General features: G+C 45.0%; 1 protein-coding gene across 2 annotated transcripts in view; it reads right to left on the bottom strand.

The window, feature by feature from the left end:
* Positions 1–3,883: 3,883 nt before the first annotated feature.
* LOC134983087 (oocyte zinc finger protein XlCOF6-like) overlaps positions 3,884–18,320 on the bottom strand; it is a 56,947-nt gene continuing 42,510 nt past the window's right edge. For both annotated transcript variants that reach the window (XM_063948781.1, XM_063948782.1), the window contains one exon: positions 3,884–6,411. In XM_063948781.1, coding sequence (XP_063804851.1) covers positions 4,580–6,411 — 1,832 coding nt within the window. In that variant the 3' untranslated portion in view covers positions 3,884–4,579. The remainder of the gene's footprint in view (positions 6,412–18,320) is intronic.

The following is an 18,320-nucleotide window of genomic DNA, read 5'->3' as shown; positions in this document are numbered from 1 at the left end:
AAACACTGGCGCTGACTGAGTAACCTTAATAGACTACCCAGTTTATAATGTGATTAAAACACTCTCCCCCCTTCTAAAACCCCCTGGTACCGCACAGGATAGCTGGAGTTATGTGGATGGTCAGCACTCTCTGTCAGCGTCTTTGTGTGTGATCTGCAGGGAGAAAATGACGCTTGTGAGTGCTGGGTCCGCTCTGAGAAACTCCGTCCCCTGTAACGGCGCATCTTCCCGCTCTGCTGAGATTATACTGGCCTGAGGTAAAATACTTGCTAGCAGCAGTACAGAGTCCCTGATAGCTAAATTGACCAGATTTGAGGGTATTGCGCTGGCAGAGGGCGCCCCTCACATCTGTACCTCTGAGCCCTCCGGAGCGCAGCTTCAGCGCTGTGCTCTCACCCTTATGCCGCCCTTCTCACCGGCTCCCCTTACCAAGGCGCCGATGTCCTACTCACCACCGAGATCTTTTGGCTGTTAGGGGGTGGCGGCAATGCTGCGGGAGTGAGCGGTCGTCTCGGGGGCTTGCAATCATCACCCTCAGGAGCTCAGTGTCCTGTCAGCGGAGATAATGGCCATTAACCTCAACGGTTGGACACTACTCCCCCCCTAAGTCCCACAAATCAGGGAGGCTGTTGCCAGCAGCCTCCCTGTGCCTAACATCTTAAAATAAAATAATAAAACCAGAAAAGATCTAGCACCTCCCCTAGCTGTGACCGGGTCCACCTAAACGGAGTCTGGTAGGAGGGGCATAGAGGGAGGAGCCAGCCCACACTATTAAACTCTTAAAGTGCCCATGGCTCCCAAAGGACCCGTCTATACCCCATGGTACTAATGTGGACCCCAGCATTCTCTAGGACGTAAGAGAAATGTGGAAAAAGTGAAGTGCTGTGAATACTTTTTTGGATGCATTGTAACATTTGGCCTGTGGAGACTTATGGACCCTGAAGAAAGGTTACGTTCCTATCAATATACTCATTTAATAAATATTGGCTTGAAAATGGATAACAAGTGAAAATTATAAAAACAGAATTTAATAAAATAAAACACCAACTCAAACCTTTAAATAACAGGTAATGGTGTGTGGATCGCTTAGTAAAACCGGTTTATTAGAAAAAATTATTTTCAATTTACAAAGTGTCACCTGGGTAAATTTGTGGGAATTGTTCAACAAGATGTGACTTCAATAATTTCCCTACATTGGAACATGAAAATTACTTTGTCCCTGTGTGAGTACTCTGATGACTAACAAAAGCGGATTTCTGTATGAAACATTATCCACATTCAGTGCATGGAAATTTAATCTCACCTGTGTAACTTCTCTGATGTAGGACAAGATGTTTTTTTCTTTGTATGACATTTCCACATTCAGAACATGGATATTGCTTACCTATGCGAGTTCTGATGTGTAACTAGATCTGATTTATATATAAAAGATTTCCCACACTCAGCACATATAACTGGTTTCTCACCCATGTGACTTCTCTGATGTGTAACAAGATCTGATTGCTGTGGATAACATTTCCCACACTCAGAGCATGGAAATGGCCTCTCACCTGTGTGACGTCTCTGATGTTTTACAAGATGTGATTTATATGTAAAATATTTCCTACATTCAGCACATGTAAACGGCTTACAGAAAATTTGATGGCAGATAAGAACCACTTGGCCCATCTACTCTGCCCTTTTTACCTCAAACCTTTTTTGATATTAATGTCTATCCAGTGCATGTTTAAACTGCTCTACTGTCTGAGCCTCTACCACCTCTGATGGGAGGCTATTCCACTTGTCCACTAACATATCTTGTAAGCAAGTTTCTATCATGTTCCCCCTTTACTGCTCCAAAATATACATATTGAGATTTCTTAGTCTTTCTGGGTATGTTTTGTGATGTAGGCCATGCACCATTTCAGTTGCCCTACTGTGTACAGTCTCTAATGTATTAATAACCTTTTGAAGATATGGCCTCCAGAATTGAACACAGTATTCTAGAGGAGGCCGTACCAATGACCTATACAGTGGCATTATTACTTCTTTCTTTCGGCTGCTGATTCCTCTCCCAATGCAACCAAGCATCTGACTAGCCTTCCTCATTGCTTTGTTACATTTCTCACCTGCCTTTAAGTCTCCTGAAATAGTGACTGAGGAATGTAGGAGAGGAAGTGACCAGCTATTTGGGTACTGAAACACTGGTGGTGTTAACCACCAGTACAATAAGTAGCTGGATGGTCACTGAGAATGGAAAGTCTAAAAAGACTAGCAGTAGGAATGCTGGGAGTGACAAGCAAACAGATTTGCAAAGTCTGGGTGGAACCAGCACGGCAGGTTTTCCAGATGCTGGGCGGAACCAGTGAAGTAGATTTGCAGAAGGCTGGGCGGAACCAGAACAAAGGTTTTCCAGATGTCAGGATTGGCTTTCCGACAAAGCAGGAGTTCAGAATGCTGGACGGAACCAGCAATGCAGGTTTTCTGGAATGCTGGATGAAGACAGCAATGCAGGTTTTCTGAATGTTGGGCAGAACAAACAAGGTAGGTGTTCAGAAAGCTGGACGGAACCAGCAAGGCATAGATGCCGCGATGGGATGCACACCAGTGCACTTGGACACGCTGTGATGGAAATAGCGGTATAGCCCTTTAATAGGAGCCAGAGAGTCAGGTGGTGTTGTGATGGTAATAGCACTCTGTCTAATACAGCTGAAGGTGCAGGAGCTCACTACAGACAGAGACTTGCTCACTGCTGACTGGATGAGGAAGTCACATGACAAGGAAATGATCACAGATTGGGCCTAGGAAGGCCAGCTGACCAGGAACTGTCATGGTGACATCCATAGCTGGTTTTGGAGGGAACTCCGGCATGGTGTAGTTTGCAGACATAGACCATAATGGCCGCAGGCCTGAGAGCACAAGGAGTTGTATCTGGTGACCACCTGACTTGTGGATGCTGGCACGGAAGCATAGACAGCATGAAGAGACTTGCTGAATTTAGCATTCACACAGGTTAACAAAAGTTCAGCTCGTTAGCAACTCACTTTCCCGATGGAGAACTTGGCACTCGGGAACTCATGGGTCTGGTGAGCTGTTTATCCCAGCCAGCAGAAAACACACAGGATACAGGACAGATGGTAGCGGTAAATCACCAAATGATACGATTTTAGTCAGGACTGTGACACCCTCCTGGTGTGTCTACCCTGTTGCATACCTTTGTGTCATCTGCAAAAAGGCATCATTTCCCTTTAATGCCATTTGTTAAGCCACTAATAAAGATATATATTTAAAAAAAAATCACTGGTCCAAGTACGGATCCCTGGGGTACTCCACTGGTAAGATTTCCCTCCTGTGAATGCACTCCATTTACTACAACTCTCTGGGGTAATTCAGATCTGAACACTTGGCTGTGTTTCTTGATCTCCTGCGATCAGATAGTCGCCACCTACAGGGGGAGTGTATATTCGCTGTGCAAGTGTATGTTCCTATGTGGTAGCAGAGCTGCTAAAAATCAGTTTGTGCAGTCTCTGTCAATCACCTTGAGTACGCCTGTGCGAATGGATCCTTTGCACAATCCCGTCGCTGACCGGTGATGCCCGTTGTAGCGGTTTGATGCGCCTGCGCATTGTGGTGCATATGCATGCGCAGTTTGGACCTGATCGGCGGCTGTGCGAAAACACATAGCAGCGATTACATCTGAGTTACCCCCTCTGTTTTCGAACCTACAACCAACATCTTATCCATTCAACCATCTTAGTATCCACTCCCATGCTTTCGAGTTTATTTAGCAGTCTGCAATGTGGGACAGTGTCAAAAGCCTTACTAAAGTCTAGATAAGAGATATATATATATATATATATATATATATATATATATATATATATATATATATATATATATATATATATATATATATATATATGGCTCCACCGTTATCTATTTAGACACACATTCAAAAAAGTCAATAAGGTTTGTTTGACATGATCTCCCCCCATTGAATCCATGCTGTTTGGGATCCTATAAATTGCTAGATTTGAAATAATCTCCAACTTTTTATTTTAAGAGTGTTTCTATTTCCCTACTACTGATGTAAGGCTCACTAGGCGGTAGTTGCTTGCCTCTTCCTTACTTCCACTTTTGCGCAGTGGGACTACATTTGCTCTTTTCTAGTCCTCTGTAGCTTGTGACTGGTTGAATATTTCTGTTAATGGTGCTACCAGCACCCCTTTAAGCTCTTTTAGTATCCCTGGATGTATCCCATCTGGCCCCTTTGAGTTATCCACTTTCAGCTTTGAGAGTTGTTAGGACCTTCTCCTCTGTAAATGTATTTGTTTCATTTTTCTGAATATCCCTACCAGTTAACCGTGGCCCATTCCACTCTCAGTAGGGAATACTGAGCAAAAATAATTACTAAGATGATCTGCTTTTACATCGTCTCTCTCAACCAGACTCCCATTCTGTCTTCAGTCTTATTATTCCGCCTTTTGTTTTTATCCTTTCCCTTACATACCTAAAAAAAAAAGTTATGCCTGCTTTACTCAATAACTGGGCCATATTCTCCTCAGCTTGTGCCTTTGCACATCTAATTACCGTCTTATGTCTAACAAGATATAGGCTTCACACCTGGGTGAGTTCTTGTATGTCTAATAAGCTGTGACTTATGTGTAAAACATTTCCCACACTCAGTACATGAAAATGGCTTATCATCTGTGTGAGTTCTCTGATGTTTGACAAGATGTGCTTTCTGTGTAAAACATTTCCCACACTCAGAGCATGGGTATGGCTTAACACCTGTGTGAATTCTCTGATGTATAGCCAGATCTGATTGCTGTGGAAAACATTTCCCACACTCAGCACATGGAAATGGCTTCTCGCCTGTGTGACTTCTTTGATGTTTAACAAGATGTGATTTACGTGTAAAACATTTCCCACACTCAGAGCATGGATATGGCTTTTCACCTGTGTGAATTCTGAGATGTTTACCAAGTTCTGATTTCTCTATAAAACATTTCCCACACTCAGAACATGGATATAGTTTCTCACCTGTGTGACTTCTCTGATGTTTACTAAGTTGTGATTTCTCTATAAAACATTTCCCACACTCAGAGCATGGATATGGTTTCTCACCTGTGTGGATTCTCTGATGCGTAACAAGTCTTGATTTACATGTAAAAGATTTCCCACACTCAGCACATGAATATGGCTTCGCACCTGTGTGATTTCTCTGATGTATGACCAGATACGATTTCTGCGTAAAACTTTTCCCACACTCAGAGCACTGAAATGGTGTCTCACCTGTGTGAGTTCTCTCATGTCTAATAAGAGGTGATTTATGTGAAAAAGGTTTTCCACACGCAGCACATGAAAATGGCTTCTCACCTGTGTGACTTCTCCGGTGTATGACAAGATATGATTTCTGTGTAAAACTTTTTCCACACTCAGAGCATTGAAATGGCTTCTCACCTGTGTGAGTTCTCTGATGTCCAATAAGAAGTGATTTGTGTGTGAAATGTTTCTCACACTCAGCACATGAAAATGGGTTCTCCACTGTGTGAGCTTTCTGATGTTTAACAAGTTGTAATTTATATGTAAAAGATTTCCCACACTCCGCACATGAAAACGGCTGTACACCGGTGTGAGTTCTCTGATGTGTAACAAGAGGTGATTTGTGTGTAAAACATTTACCACAATCAGCACATGAAAATGGCTTATCACCTGTGTGAGTTCTTTGATGTATGACAAGATGTGCTTTCTGTGTAAAACATTTCCCACAGTCAGAGCATGGATATGGCTTCTCACCAGTGTGAATTCTCTGATGTGTAACAAGATCTGATGGATGTAGAAAACATTTACCACACTCAGCACATGGAAATGGCATCTCACCAGTGTGCCTTTTTTGGTGTTTAGCAAGTTGTGATTTAAATGTAAAACATTTCCCACATTCAGCACATGTAAATGACTTTTCACCTGTGTGACTTCTCTGATGTATACCAAGTTGTGATTTCTCTGTAAAGCATTTCCCACACTCAGAGCATGAAAATGGCTTCTCACCTGTGTGACTTCTCTGATGTGTAACAAGTTTTGATTTATATGTAAAACATTTCCCACACTCCGAACATGGAAATAGCTTCACATCAGCCTTAGCTGGCTGATGAGTAATAATCTTTGTGTCCTGTATACATCTGCCATCTATAGGACAGGGAGAGATGGTGGCTTCTCTAAAAGCTGAGCTATGTGCAACAGTATGTAAGTTATCATAATATTGCTCCTGGTTATGGTGATCAGATGACAGATCTGCACTGTGAGGTGCGGGATGTGTAATTGGGAAAACTGAGTTTTCTCCTGGAGATTCCAGTTTGATGTTATCTTCTATTTTATAGTTTGGTGGTAAAATGAGATATTCTTCCAATGTTTTCCTGCTGTAACCTCCATCTGCCGGGAATAAAATAAAAATGTAAATATGAATATATACCCATAACAATTTTACTTTGTCCAATAAAGATAATGAATAAAGATCAAATCACCATTGAATTGGTAAACACATTCCAAGATATAATTTAATAACTTATTTAGTAGCATTTTAAGATGTGCAGGTTAACATGTTTATAGTAATAATTAGTGATGCTTGCAATATCAAGCATGTGGGCCTTAGAGTTGAGATGAAAGTGCATTTTTGTATGCTATTCAGAGTTGTGTGGAAACAGTAATAACATGTAAGGGTGAATATAAAATGGACCCAAGTACTTTAATAATTACTGAATTTGTGAGGCTTGCAGTATCAAAATACAAGCAGACTTGCGGGGCTCCAATACCAGCTAGTTGGGTCCCTCCAGACAGATAAGATGTTTTGGTAGCCATTTTGTACACAGTTCTCAGCAACATGATTTGGTCACGTCTGCAAGCCCTACTATTTGTCATACCTGGCTCCATCTTCATAGAGAGTGGCAAGTCCAAATTAACGTAAAAAAAAACCCAAAACAGTACAAAAGACACCCATGTGCACTAAAAATAGTGCAAGTAATGGGCCAAACCCCCTGCAACTTGCCATTACATCCAACTAAGGCCTGTTTGACTAAAATAGAGCCAAAATAGAACAACCAGCAGAACATGGCAGTCACAAGTGGAGAACCCTGCAAAGATAAATTGGAGCCTGTGGAATGACAGCCAATAGCAGGCCAAAGTCCAGACACTCAAGTTAAACAAAAGATGTGTCCAATAAAAAAATGAACTGTGAACCTGTTTGTAGAGGTAAGTTCCATACGAACAATGGGAGACTGAGGTGTTTCAAACAAGTAAGCTTTTATTCCAGGAGGTTGAAAGGCAGAGCCAGTGTAATGGCTTCTTATACACAGGGTGCCAACAACAGTTTAGATCCAATAGTTCAGCTTACATGAGACAGCAGTTCAAACAAACAGAGTATTCACAGCAAAGTCAAGACCCACCATAGAGAGGGCTGCCAAAGGTGCAACCTCTCCCTCATATTACCCTAACTCAACTAACCAGGTTTTTATACCTTAACTGGTCTTAATTGAGGAAAGGGTGTGGTTCCTCCCTGAGCTACAGCATGTTAACCAGTTCCTCTGAATGTGGGGGAGACCCAATCTGTCACACGGTTTCTTTTCACACTAACCAAGTTAGCTGGGACCTGCTTGATCAGAGATCATGGGAAAAAAAAAGTCAGCCGTGCCAATAAAGTATTTAATTTACGACATAGCTGCCGATTGTTACAGAGACCGTCTTGCCCACGAGGAACCTAGGAAATTGAAGGGAAAAGAGAAAAATAGTTGGTACTATGATGGAACTTCTATGGCATCCACCAGGAATACTTGTGGATTCTTGGGGCTGCATCATACAGAACCAACATGTGTTTTAATGAGAGGTCATTCTGAAAAACTTCAGTGGACACTATTTGGCTGGATGAAGACATCCGGTAGATAAGACTAGTGGTAGGAAGAATGGCATTTAAGAAGAATGGCATTTAAGAGGAATGGCATTTAAGAGGCATGGCATTTAAGAGGCATGGCATTTAAGAGGCATGGCATTTAAGAGGCATGGCATTTAAGCACAGAAATTGACATTCCCGATGTCTACCCCGGTATAAAAATGGCAGGAAATGCCTCATACTGTTCACTCCAATGGAACAATTAGACTGCCTGTGATAACCCAAAGTGCTCCAGGATAACATGTGGTCCATGAAAAGCAGTACATCAGACAAGAAAACGAAGAGGACTTCCTAATTGGTGGGACAGAACTCATAGCAGAGCACGGCTCCAAACACACAGATGTGTATAGGCAATTAAACTTTATCTAAGGCTCATTCACCAATCGACAGACATTGTGTCTACACCTCAATCCTGCATCTGCGACCAGTAAAATCAGCATACCATTCTCATCAATGGTGGAAATTCTGATGGGAAGATAACAGAGCCTTCACATGAGTCAGGAACAGTGGCTGAGCTCTTAGTAAAAGGCTGGCCACCTATGGATAAGGACCACATGAATGAGGATGCGGTAACTCTCCCAGAAAAATAACCAGCTTTATAGTGGAAATAACAGAACATAGAAACCTTATGCAACAACCTGCACAAAAGGGCTTGACCTCTAGTGACATCTCTCTGAAGGAGCATGAAAAGAAACACCTGGGTGGATGCCCCAGAGTTCCATGTCTACAATGCTCCCTGATCCAAGGAAGAAAATCTGAAATGAAGAAGAGAGGAAAGGAGTAAACTCACCACCTTAGGACATGCAGAAATCTGGACCTTTATGGATCCTAACCTCAGGCCCATATCCACACCTGCTTGCAGGAAGAGGAGAAACAGTCCCAGTTGAAACTCCACCGTAGGAAACTTCTTGGACTCACACCAAGATACATATTTTTTCCAAAGACGATGGTAATGTTTAGACTTTACTTCTTTCCTAGCCTGTATCAGGGTAGGAATAACCTTGTCCGGAATGCCCTTACGAGCTAGTACCTGGCGTTCAACCTCCATGCTGTCAAACGCAGCCGTGGTAAGTCTTCATAGGTGAACGGCCCCTGCTGCAGCAGATCCTCCTGAAGAGGACTCTGCTATTCTAGCAGTAGTTCCACAAGATCCGCGTACCAAGCACTTCTTGGCCAGTACGGAGCAATGAGGATTGCCTGAACTCTTGTTCTCCTTATGAGTTAGAACTCTTGGAATGATTGCAAGTGGAGGAAACACGTACACCGACTGGAACACCCACAGAGCCACTAGGGCGTCCACTGCCACTGCTTGCGGGTCCCTCGACCTGGAACAATACCGCTGAAGCTTCTTGTTGAGATGAGAGGCCATCATGTCGATCTGGGGTACGCCCCAAAGATCTGTTACACCCCTGAACACCTCCGGATGGAGATCTCACTCCCCGGGATGAAGATCGTGTCTGCTGAGGGTGTCCGCTTCCCAGTTGTCTACTCCCGGAATGAAGATTGCTGACAGCGCCAACGCGTGTTTTTCCGCCCAGAGGATGATTCTTGTTACCTCTGACATTGCAGCTCTGCTTTTCATTCCGCCCTGTCGGTTTATATAAGCCACTGTCGATACATCGTCGGACTGTACTTGAATGGCCCGATTACTCAGAATATGGGCCACTTGGAGAAGACCGTTTTAGACAGCTCTTAGTTCCAGAATGTTTATTGGCAGGCCGGCTTCCAGACTTTATCACCTTCCTTGGAAGGTTTCCCCTTGAGTGACTGCGCCCCAGCCCCGAAGACTTGCATCCATCGTTAGAAGGATCCAGTCCTGAATCCCGAACCTGCGGCCCTCTGGAAGGTGAGGTAATTGCAGCCACCAGAGGAGTGGAATCCCGGCCTTTGGCGACAGACGTATTCTCTGGTGCATGTGTAGATGGTATCCCGACCACTTGTCCAGGAGATCCAGTTGGAAGGACCGAGCATGAAACCTCCCGTACTGCAGAGCCTCGTAAGAGGCCACCATCTTCCCCAGAAGGCGAATGCACTGATGAACAGACACCCGGGCTGGCTTCAGGACATCCCACACCATTGTATTACCAACGCTTTTTCCTCTGGAAGAAACAGCCTCTGCACTTCTGTGTCGAGGATCATTCCCAGAAAGGACAACCTCCTGGTTAATTCCAAATTTGATTTTGGAAGATTCAGGATCAAACCATGTTCCCTGAGAAGCTGTGTCGTGAGAGCTATGGACCGTAACAGCTTCTCCTTGGACGATGACTTTATCAGCAGATCGTCCAGATATGGAATTATGTCCACCCCCTGTCTGCGGAGAACCATCATTTCCGCCATCACCTTGGTGAATACCCTCGGTGCTGTGGAGAGGTCAAATGGCAGGGCCTGGAACTGAAAATTACAGTCCAACAGTATGAATCGGAGATAAGCTTGATGTGGCAGACAAATCGGAATGTGGAGGTTTGCATCTTTGATATCCAGGGATACCAGGAATTCCCCCTCCTCCAGACCTGATATCACTGCCCTTTAAGACTCCATTTTGAACTTGAACTTCCTCAGAAAGGGGTTTAGTGATTTTAAGTTCAGAATGGGCCTGACCGAACCATCCGGCTTCGGTACCACGAAAAGGTTAGAATAGTAACCCTTGTTTTGCAACTGGGGAGGAACTGGTACAATGACCCGTGCCTCCATCAACTTCTGGATGGCTCCCTGTAGGATAGCCCTGTCTGCCGGCAAAGCTGGCAAGCCTGATTTGAAGAACCAGTGAGGAGGGAGATCTTGAAATTCCAGCCGGTACCCTTGGGACACAATATCTTTTACCCAGGGATCCAGGCCTGACGACACCCAGACGTGACTGAAATGTCTGAGTCTCTCTCCCATCGGCCCTACCTCCAGGCCGCGCGGTCCACCGTCATGCTGAGGACTTTGGTGTACCTGAAGTGGCTTTCTGTCCTGGGAACCCGCAGCAGCAGGTTTCTTGGATTTTGGTCGACCACCTCTAAAGAATGTGTTGGACGGTTTGGCCTTTCTTGCTTTAGTAACCCGAAAGGACTGCGATGCAGCTGAAGAAAAGTGTTCTTCGTAGCAGGTCCAGCTGAGGGAAGAAAAGGTGATTTACCCGATGTGGCCGTGGAGATCCACGCATCCAACGCTTCCCCAAAGACAGCCTGACCTGTGTATGGTAGGGTCTCCACACCTCTCCTGGATTCCACGTTGGCAGACCACTGGCGCAGCCAAAGTCCTCGACGTGCTGAGACAGACATGGAAGATATTCCTTTCATGGATTCCACCACAAATCCTGCAGAATCCTGAATGTTACGTAAAAACAATTCAACATCACTTTTATCCATTGTATCCAAATCCTCAAGTAACGTGCCTGACCACTTTACTATAGCTTTGGAAATCCATGCACAGGCAATAGTAGGACGTAGTATCTCCCCTGAAGCCGTGTATATGGATTTGAGCGTAGTATAAATTTTGCGATCAGCCGGCTCCTTTAAGGCGGTAGATCCTGGAGCCGGTAAAACCACGTTTTAAGAGAGTCTGGATACAGACGTGCCCACTATGGGTGGGTTTTCCCATTTCTTTCTATCCTCGGGGAAGGGGAAAGAAAACCAGAACCCATTTAATTACTTGGACGCAGGGAAGGTTAGCGAGGCCTTCTTATTGTCAGTAAAGTAAGCCTCCTCAACCTGCTCAGGTGTTGTATCAGCAATATTCAACACATCCCTAATAGCCTCTATCATCAACTGCACCCCTTAGCAAGAGATGCGGCCCCACTGAGCACATCCCCATCACCGTCTGCAGTGTCAGAGTCGGTATCTGTGTTATCTTGCATAATCTGGGCAAAAGCACGTTTGTGGGAACCTACAGAGGGGGGTCCTGAGGTAACAGAAACGGACCAAAATGCCATAGAGTTCTGTAAAACCTGAGTTGCAGATTCAGTCTGTGCAATCCTAGCAGAAATCTGAGAAATCATAGATTTGATAGAGCATAACTATTCAGGCTCCCTTGCTGGCATCTGCGCTAAAACAGTGCAATCCTGATTACATGGAATGAGATCATCCTGAGAGGACGTATCCTCTGCAGCATATGACAGAGTCCCTGGACAGTTAAATGGAGACCCCAAACACTCCACACACACACAGGCAGAGTTTCACCCCCAAGAATGGCAAGAGAGACACAGAGATTGGAGCCAACCCACACACAGCGCTTTCAAGGTATAGGGAGACCCCAACCAGCACTGACTGTGCACCTTAAAAGGATACAGTCTTTACACAGCCTCCCCCCCCCCCTCCCCTTCTACCACCCCCTGGTACCGCAACAGATAGCTGGAATTGCTCTGGAGGGACTGCTCTTCACTGATAGCATTTCTGCAAGCAGGAAAATGGCGCTGAACGCTGCAGGGTCTGCTCTGAGAAGCTCCGCCCCTTTAATGGCACGGTCTTCCCGCTCCTCATGAGATTATACTGGCCTGAGGATTCATGCTGGCAGCGATCCCGGGACCCTGACAGGCTTAAGAGGTCAGTGTAGGGTGTAGGCGCTGGCTCAGGGCACCCCTCACAGCGCCGCACTATGTACCGCCGGGCCCCGGAGCGCAGTTAGTACTACGCTCCATACCCTGTTGCCGCCATTTTCATACCAGCTCCCCGCTTGCTAGGGGGGCCGGTGACTGACTCGCCACTGATCTTCTGGCTCTGTAAGGGGGTGGCGGCATGCTGCCGGGGTGAGCGATCCCCTGTGGCGGGGAACATTCGATCCCCTCAGAAGCTCAGTGTCCTTTCAATGGAGATAGTGGTTCAGACCCCGCAGGATGGACCCTACTCCCCCCTACCCTAGTCCCACAAAGCAGGGAGGCTGTTGCCAGCAGCCTCCCTGTAAAATAATAAACTCTAAAATAAAACTTTTACTAAAGAAGCTCTGTAGAGCTCCCCTAGCAGTGACCGTCTCCTCTGGACACATTTTCTAAACAGAGTCTGGTAGGAGGGGCATAGAGGAAGGAGTCAGCCCACACTCTCAAACTCTTAAAGTGCCAATGGCTCCTAGTGGACCAGTCTATACCCCATGGTACTAATGTGGACCCCAGCATCCTCTAGGACGTAAGAGAAAAATTAGATACAAAAGAATCCCGCCAATGGTGGGGAATTACCATTTTAAATAAATATTTAGAAGAAGATATGATTCCAAAGGGTATACTCGTCCAAAGAAAAAAAAAAAAATCCTACCTTTGATCACATCAACATAGATTTTTTTTTCAAATGGAATGACATGGACAGTTGTTCGAATACTAATCAAACTCATTTAAAACAATTATCCTCCCAGAATAAAAAAAACAGAAAAAAAAAATACAGATTCTAAGAGTCCAAAAATAAAAAACAGACACTGCAAAAAATGGAGGACTATAGAAATTTAATGGAAATGACAAAATATAAAAAACTAGAGGATATCGTAAATCAGTAACAAAGAAAATTCTTGAGAGATATAAGTGAAAAAGAAGCTCTACAGAGACCCAAGAGTAAAAGAAGATTACTCCGTAACAGGGAGGAAACAGGAAATAACAGTTCTAGATAACCAAATAATCACATGGAAATAGAAATGACAAATCAAACTAGAAAAACACAACATGCAATATGAATATTTCATAGCAATGTAGACACACAACTACAGTTCCAATGAAAGAACTAAAACATACATTCTCTTTGATGTAAGCCACTCATTACACATCCAGGAACAGAAAAAATTAACAGTACAGTTAAAAAAACAACAAAAAAATACATTAAAAAAAAAAATCTAACCATTAAAACCCATGAAAACTGGTAACAAAATTCTCCAGGAGAGGAACACACGATGCCCAGCAAGAAGAATAAAAACGTTATCAAACACTTCTGAATACTATTGAAATGAGGGGGAGAAAAGTATACTCAAAGAAAAAAAAAAGTCCCAAAAAAGAAATCCTCAGGAAGATTATGAAACTGAAGATGAGGAATGACCTTAATTTTTTTGACCCAGTCTAGAACTCCAAGAAGCCACCAAATCACATGACATAGAGAAAAGAAGATCAATCAAATATCAGAAAGAGGAATACCAGAGGTGGAAGTAGAAAAAAGAAAAGTAAATCAAACAAGAGACACAGAAGCTGAAGAAAACGAAACCATCTTTAAATGAATTTCAAAATAATTACCGTATATACTTGAGTATAAGTCAACCCGAGTATAAGCCGAGGCACCTAATTTTACCACAAAAAAAAATAAGAATTTACTTACCGATAATTCTATTTCTCGGAGTCCGTAGTGGATGCTGGGGTTCCTGAAAGGACCATGGGGAATAGCGGCTCCGCAGGAGACAGGGCACAAAAAGTAAAGCTTTCCGATCAGGTGGTGTGCACTGGCTCCTCCCCCTATGACCCTCCTCCAGACTCCAGTTAGGTACTGTGCCCGGACGAGCGTACACAATAAGGGAGGAATTTTGAATCCCGGGTAAGACTCATACCAGCCACACCAATCACACTGTACAACCTGTGATCTGAACCCAGTTAACAGTATGATAACAGCGGAGCCTCTGAAAAGATGGCTCACAACAACAATAACCCGATTTAGTTAGCAATAACTATGTACAAGTATTGCAGATAATCCGCACTTGGGATGGGCGCCCAGCATCCACTACGGACTCCGAGAAATAGAATTATCGGTAAGTAAATTCTTATTTTCTCTATCGTCCTTGTGGATGCTGGGGTTCCTGAAAGGACCATGGGGATTATACCAAAGCTCCCAAACGGGCGGGAGAGTGCGGATGACTCTGCAGCACCGAATGAGAGAACTCCAGGTCCTCTTTTGCCAGGGTATCAAATTTGTAGAATTTTACAAACGTGTTCTCCCCCGACCACGTAGCTGCTCGGCAAAGTTGTAATGCCGAGACCCCTCGGGCAGCCGCCCAAGATGAGCCCACCTTCCTTGTGGAATGGGCCTTAACAGATTTAGACTGTGGCAGGCCTGCCACAGAATGTGCAAGTTGAATTGTGCTACCAATCCCACGAGCAATCGACTGCTTAGAAGCAGAAGCACCCAGCATTGTTGGGTGCATACAGGATAAACAGCAAGTCAGATTTCCTGACTCCAGCCAACCTGGAAACTATATTTTCAGGGCCCTGATAACATCCAGCAACTTGGAGTCCTCCAAGTCCCTAGTAGCCGCAGGTACCACAATAAGCTGGTTCAGGTGAAACGCTGACACCACCTTAAGGAGAAACTGGGGACGAGTCCGCAGCTTTGCTCTGTCCGAATGGACAATCAGATATGGCTTTGTGAGATAAAGCCGCCAATTCTGACACTCGCCTGGCCGAGGCCAGGACCAACATCATGGTCATTTTCCATGTGAGATATATCAAATCCACAGATTTGAGTTGTTTAAACCAATGTGATTTTTTAGGAATCCCAAAACTACGTTGAGATCGCCCAGTGCCACTGGAGACATCAAAGGGGCTGTATATGCAGTACTCCCTTAACAACTTCTGGACTTCAGGAACTGAAGCCAATTTCTTTCTAGAAGAAAATCAACAGGCCGAAATTTGAACCTTAATGGACCCAATTTGAGACCCATAGACACTCCTGTTTGCAGGAAATGTAGAAATTAACCTAGTTGAAATTCTTCCGTGGAGCCTTCCTGGACTCACACCCTGGCACATATTTTCACCTAAGTGGTGATAATGTTGTGCGGTCACCTCCTTCCTGGCTCTGACCAGGGTAGGGATGACCTCTTCCGGAATGCCTCTTTCCCTTAGGATCCGGCGTTCACCCGCCTTGGCGTCAACGCAGCTGCGGTAAGTCCCGGAACAGACACGGTTCTTGCCGAATCAAGACCCTTCTTAGTATCTCTTGAAGTTCCGGGAACCAAGTCCTTCTTGGCCAAACCGGAGCCACGAGTATAGTTCTTACTCCTCTCCTTCCTATCATTTTCAATACATTGGGTATGAAAAGCAGAGGATGGAACACATACACCGACTGGTACACCGACTGTGTTACCAGAGCGTCCCAGCTATTGCCTGAGTGTCTCTTGACCTGGCGCTTCAGGTGGGACGCCATCATAACCACCTTTGGTCTTTCCCAACGGTTTACAATCATGTGGAAACTTCCAGATTAAGTTTCCACTTTTCCGGGTGGAATTCATTTATGCTGAGGAAATCTTCCCAGTTGCCCACTCCCGGAATGAACACTGCTGACAGTGTTATCACATGATTTTCCGCCCAGCGAAGAATCCTTGCTGTCATTGCCCTCCTGCTTCTTGTGTCGCCCCGTCTGATAACGTGGGCGACCGCCATGATGATGTCCTACTGGATCAGCACCGGTTGACTTTGAAGCAGGAGTCTTCCTAGGCTCAGAGCATTGTAAATTGCCCTTAGCTCCAGTATATTCATGTGGAGAGAAGTCTCCAGACTTGACCACACTTCCTTGGAAATTTTTTCCCTGTGTGACTACTCCCCAGCCTCTCAGGCTGGTATCCATGGTCCCCAGAACACAGTCCTGAATGCTGAGTGTGCTGCCCTCTAAAAGATGAGCACTCTGCAGCCCCCACAGAAGAGACACCCTTGTCCTTGGAGACAGGATTATCCGCTGATGCATCTGAAAATGCGATCCGGACCATTCGTCCAGCAAATCCCCTGAGATCTGCCGAATGGAATCGCTTCGTAAGAAGCCACCATTTTTCCCAGGACTCCTGTGCATTGATGCACTGATACTTGGCCTGGTTTTAGGAGGTTTCTGACTAGGTCGAATAACTCCTTGGCTTTTTCCTCCCGGAGGAACACCTTTTTCTGGACTATGCCCAGAATCATTCCTAGGAACAGCAGACGTATTGTCGGAAAACAGCTGCGATTCTTGGAATATTTAGAATCCAGTCGTGCTGTCGTAGAACTACTTTAGATAGTGCTCTTCCGACCTCCAACTGTTCTCTGGAACTTGCCCTTTTCAGGATATCGTCCAAGTAAGGGATAATTTAGATGCCTTTTTTCTTTGAAGAAACATCTTTTCGGCCATTACCTTGGTAAAAGGCCCGGGGTGCCGTGGATAATTCAAACGGCATCGTCTGAAACTGATATTGACAGTTCTGTACCACGAACCAGAGGTACCCCTGTTGAGAAGGGCAAATTTGGACATGGAGGTAATCCTTGATGTCCAGGGACACCATATAGTCCCCTTTTTTCCGGTTCGCTATCACTGCTCTGAGTGACTCCATCTCGATTTGAACCTTTTATGTAAGTGTTCAAAGATTTCAGTTTAGACTATGTCTCACCAAGCCGTCTGGCTTCAGTACCACAATATAGTGTGGAAAAATAATACCCTTTTCCTTGTTGTAGGAGGGGTACTTTGATTATCACCTGCTGGATATACAGCTTGTGAATTGTTTCCAATGCTGCCTCCCTGTCGGAGGGAGCCGTTGGTAAAGCAGACTTCAGAAACCTGCGAGGAGAAGATGTCTCGACTCTCCAATCTGTACCCCTGGGATAATACTTGTACTATCTAGGGGTCAACCTGCGAGTGATCCCACTGCGCGCTGAGACTCTTGAGACTACCCCCCCACCTTGAGTCCGCTTGCACGGCCCCAGCGTCATGCTGAGGACTTGGCAGACGCGGTGGAGGGCTTCTTTTCCTGGGAAGGGGCTGCCTGCTGCAGTCTACTTCCCTTACCTCTATGTCTGGGCAGATATGACTGGCCTTTTGCCTGCATGCCCTCATGGGAAAGGAAGGATTGAGGCTGAAAAGACGGTGTCTTTTTCAGCTGAGATGTAACTTGGGGTAAAAAGGTTGGATTTCCCAGCTGTTGCCGTGGTCCCCAGGTCCGATGGACCGACCCCAACTAACTCCTTCCCTTTATACGGCAATACTTCCATGTGCCGTATGGGATCTGTATCACCTGACCACTGTCGTGTCCATGACATCTTCTGGGTGATATGGACAACGTACTTATCTTGATGCCAGAGAGCAAATATCCCTCTGTGCATCTCACGTACATATATATAGAATGCATCCTATTAAATGCTCTATATGAATAAAATATTTTCAGTCAGGGAATCCGACCAAGCCAACCCAGCACTGCATCTCCAGGCTGATGGCGATCGCTGGTCGCAGTATAACCACCGTATGTGTGTATATACTTTTTAGGATATCTTTCCAGCTTCCTATCAGCTGGCTCCTTGAGGGCGGCCGTATCTGGAGACGGTAACGCCACTTGATAAGCGTGTGAGCGCCTTATCACCCTAAGGGGTGTTTCCCAACGCGCCCTAATTTCTGGCGGGAAAGGGTATAACGCCAATATTTGCTATCGGGGTAACCCCACGCATCATCACACACTTCATTTTATTTTATCTGATTCAGGAAAAACTACAGGTAGTTTTTTCACTCCCACA

Source organism: Pseudophryne corroboree, assembly GCF_028390025.1.
Source record: "Pseudophryne corroboree isolate aPseCor3 chromosome 3 unlocalized genomic scaffold, aPseCor3.hap2 SUPER_3_unloc_1, whole genome shotgun sequence".
Classification (NCBI taxonomy): Eukaryota; Metazoa; Chordata; class Amphibia; order Anura; family Myobatrachidae; genus Pseudophryne; species Pseudophryne corroboree.
The sequence above is the reverse complement of the archived record's forward strand: the minus strand, read 5'-3'. Positions and strand labels throughout refer to the sequence as shown.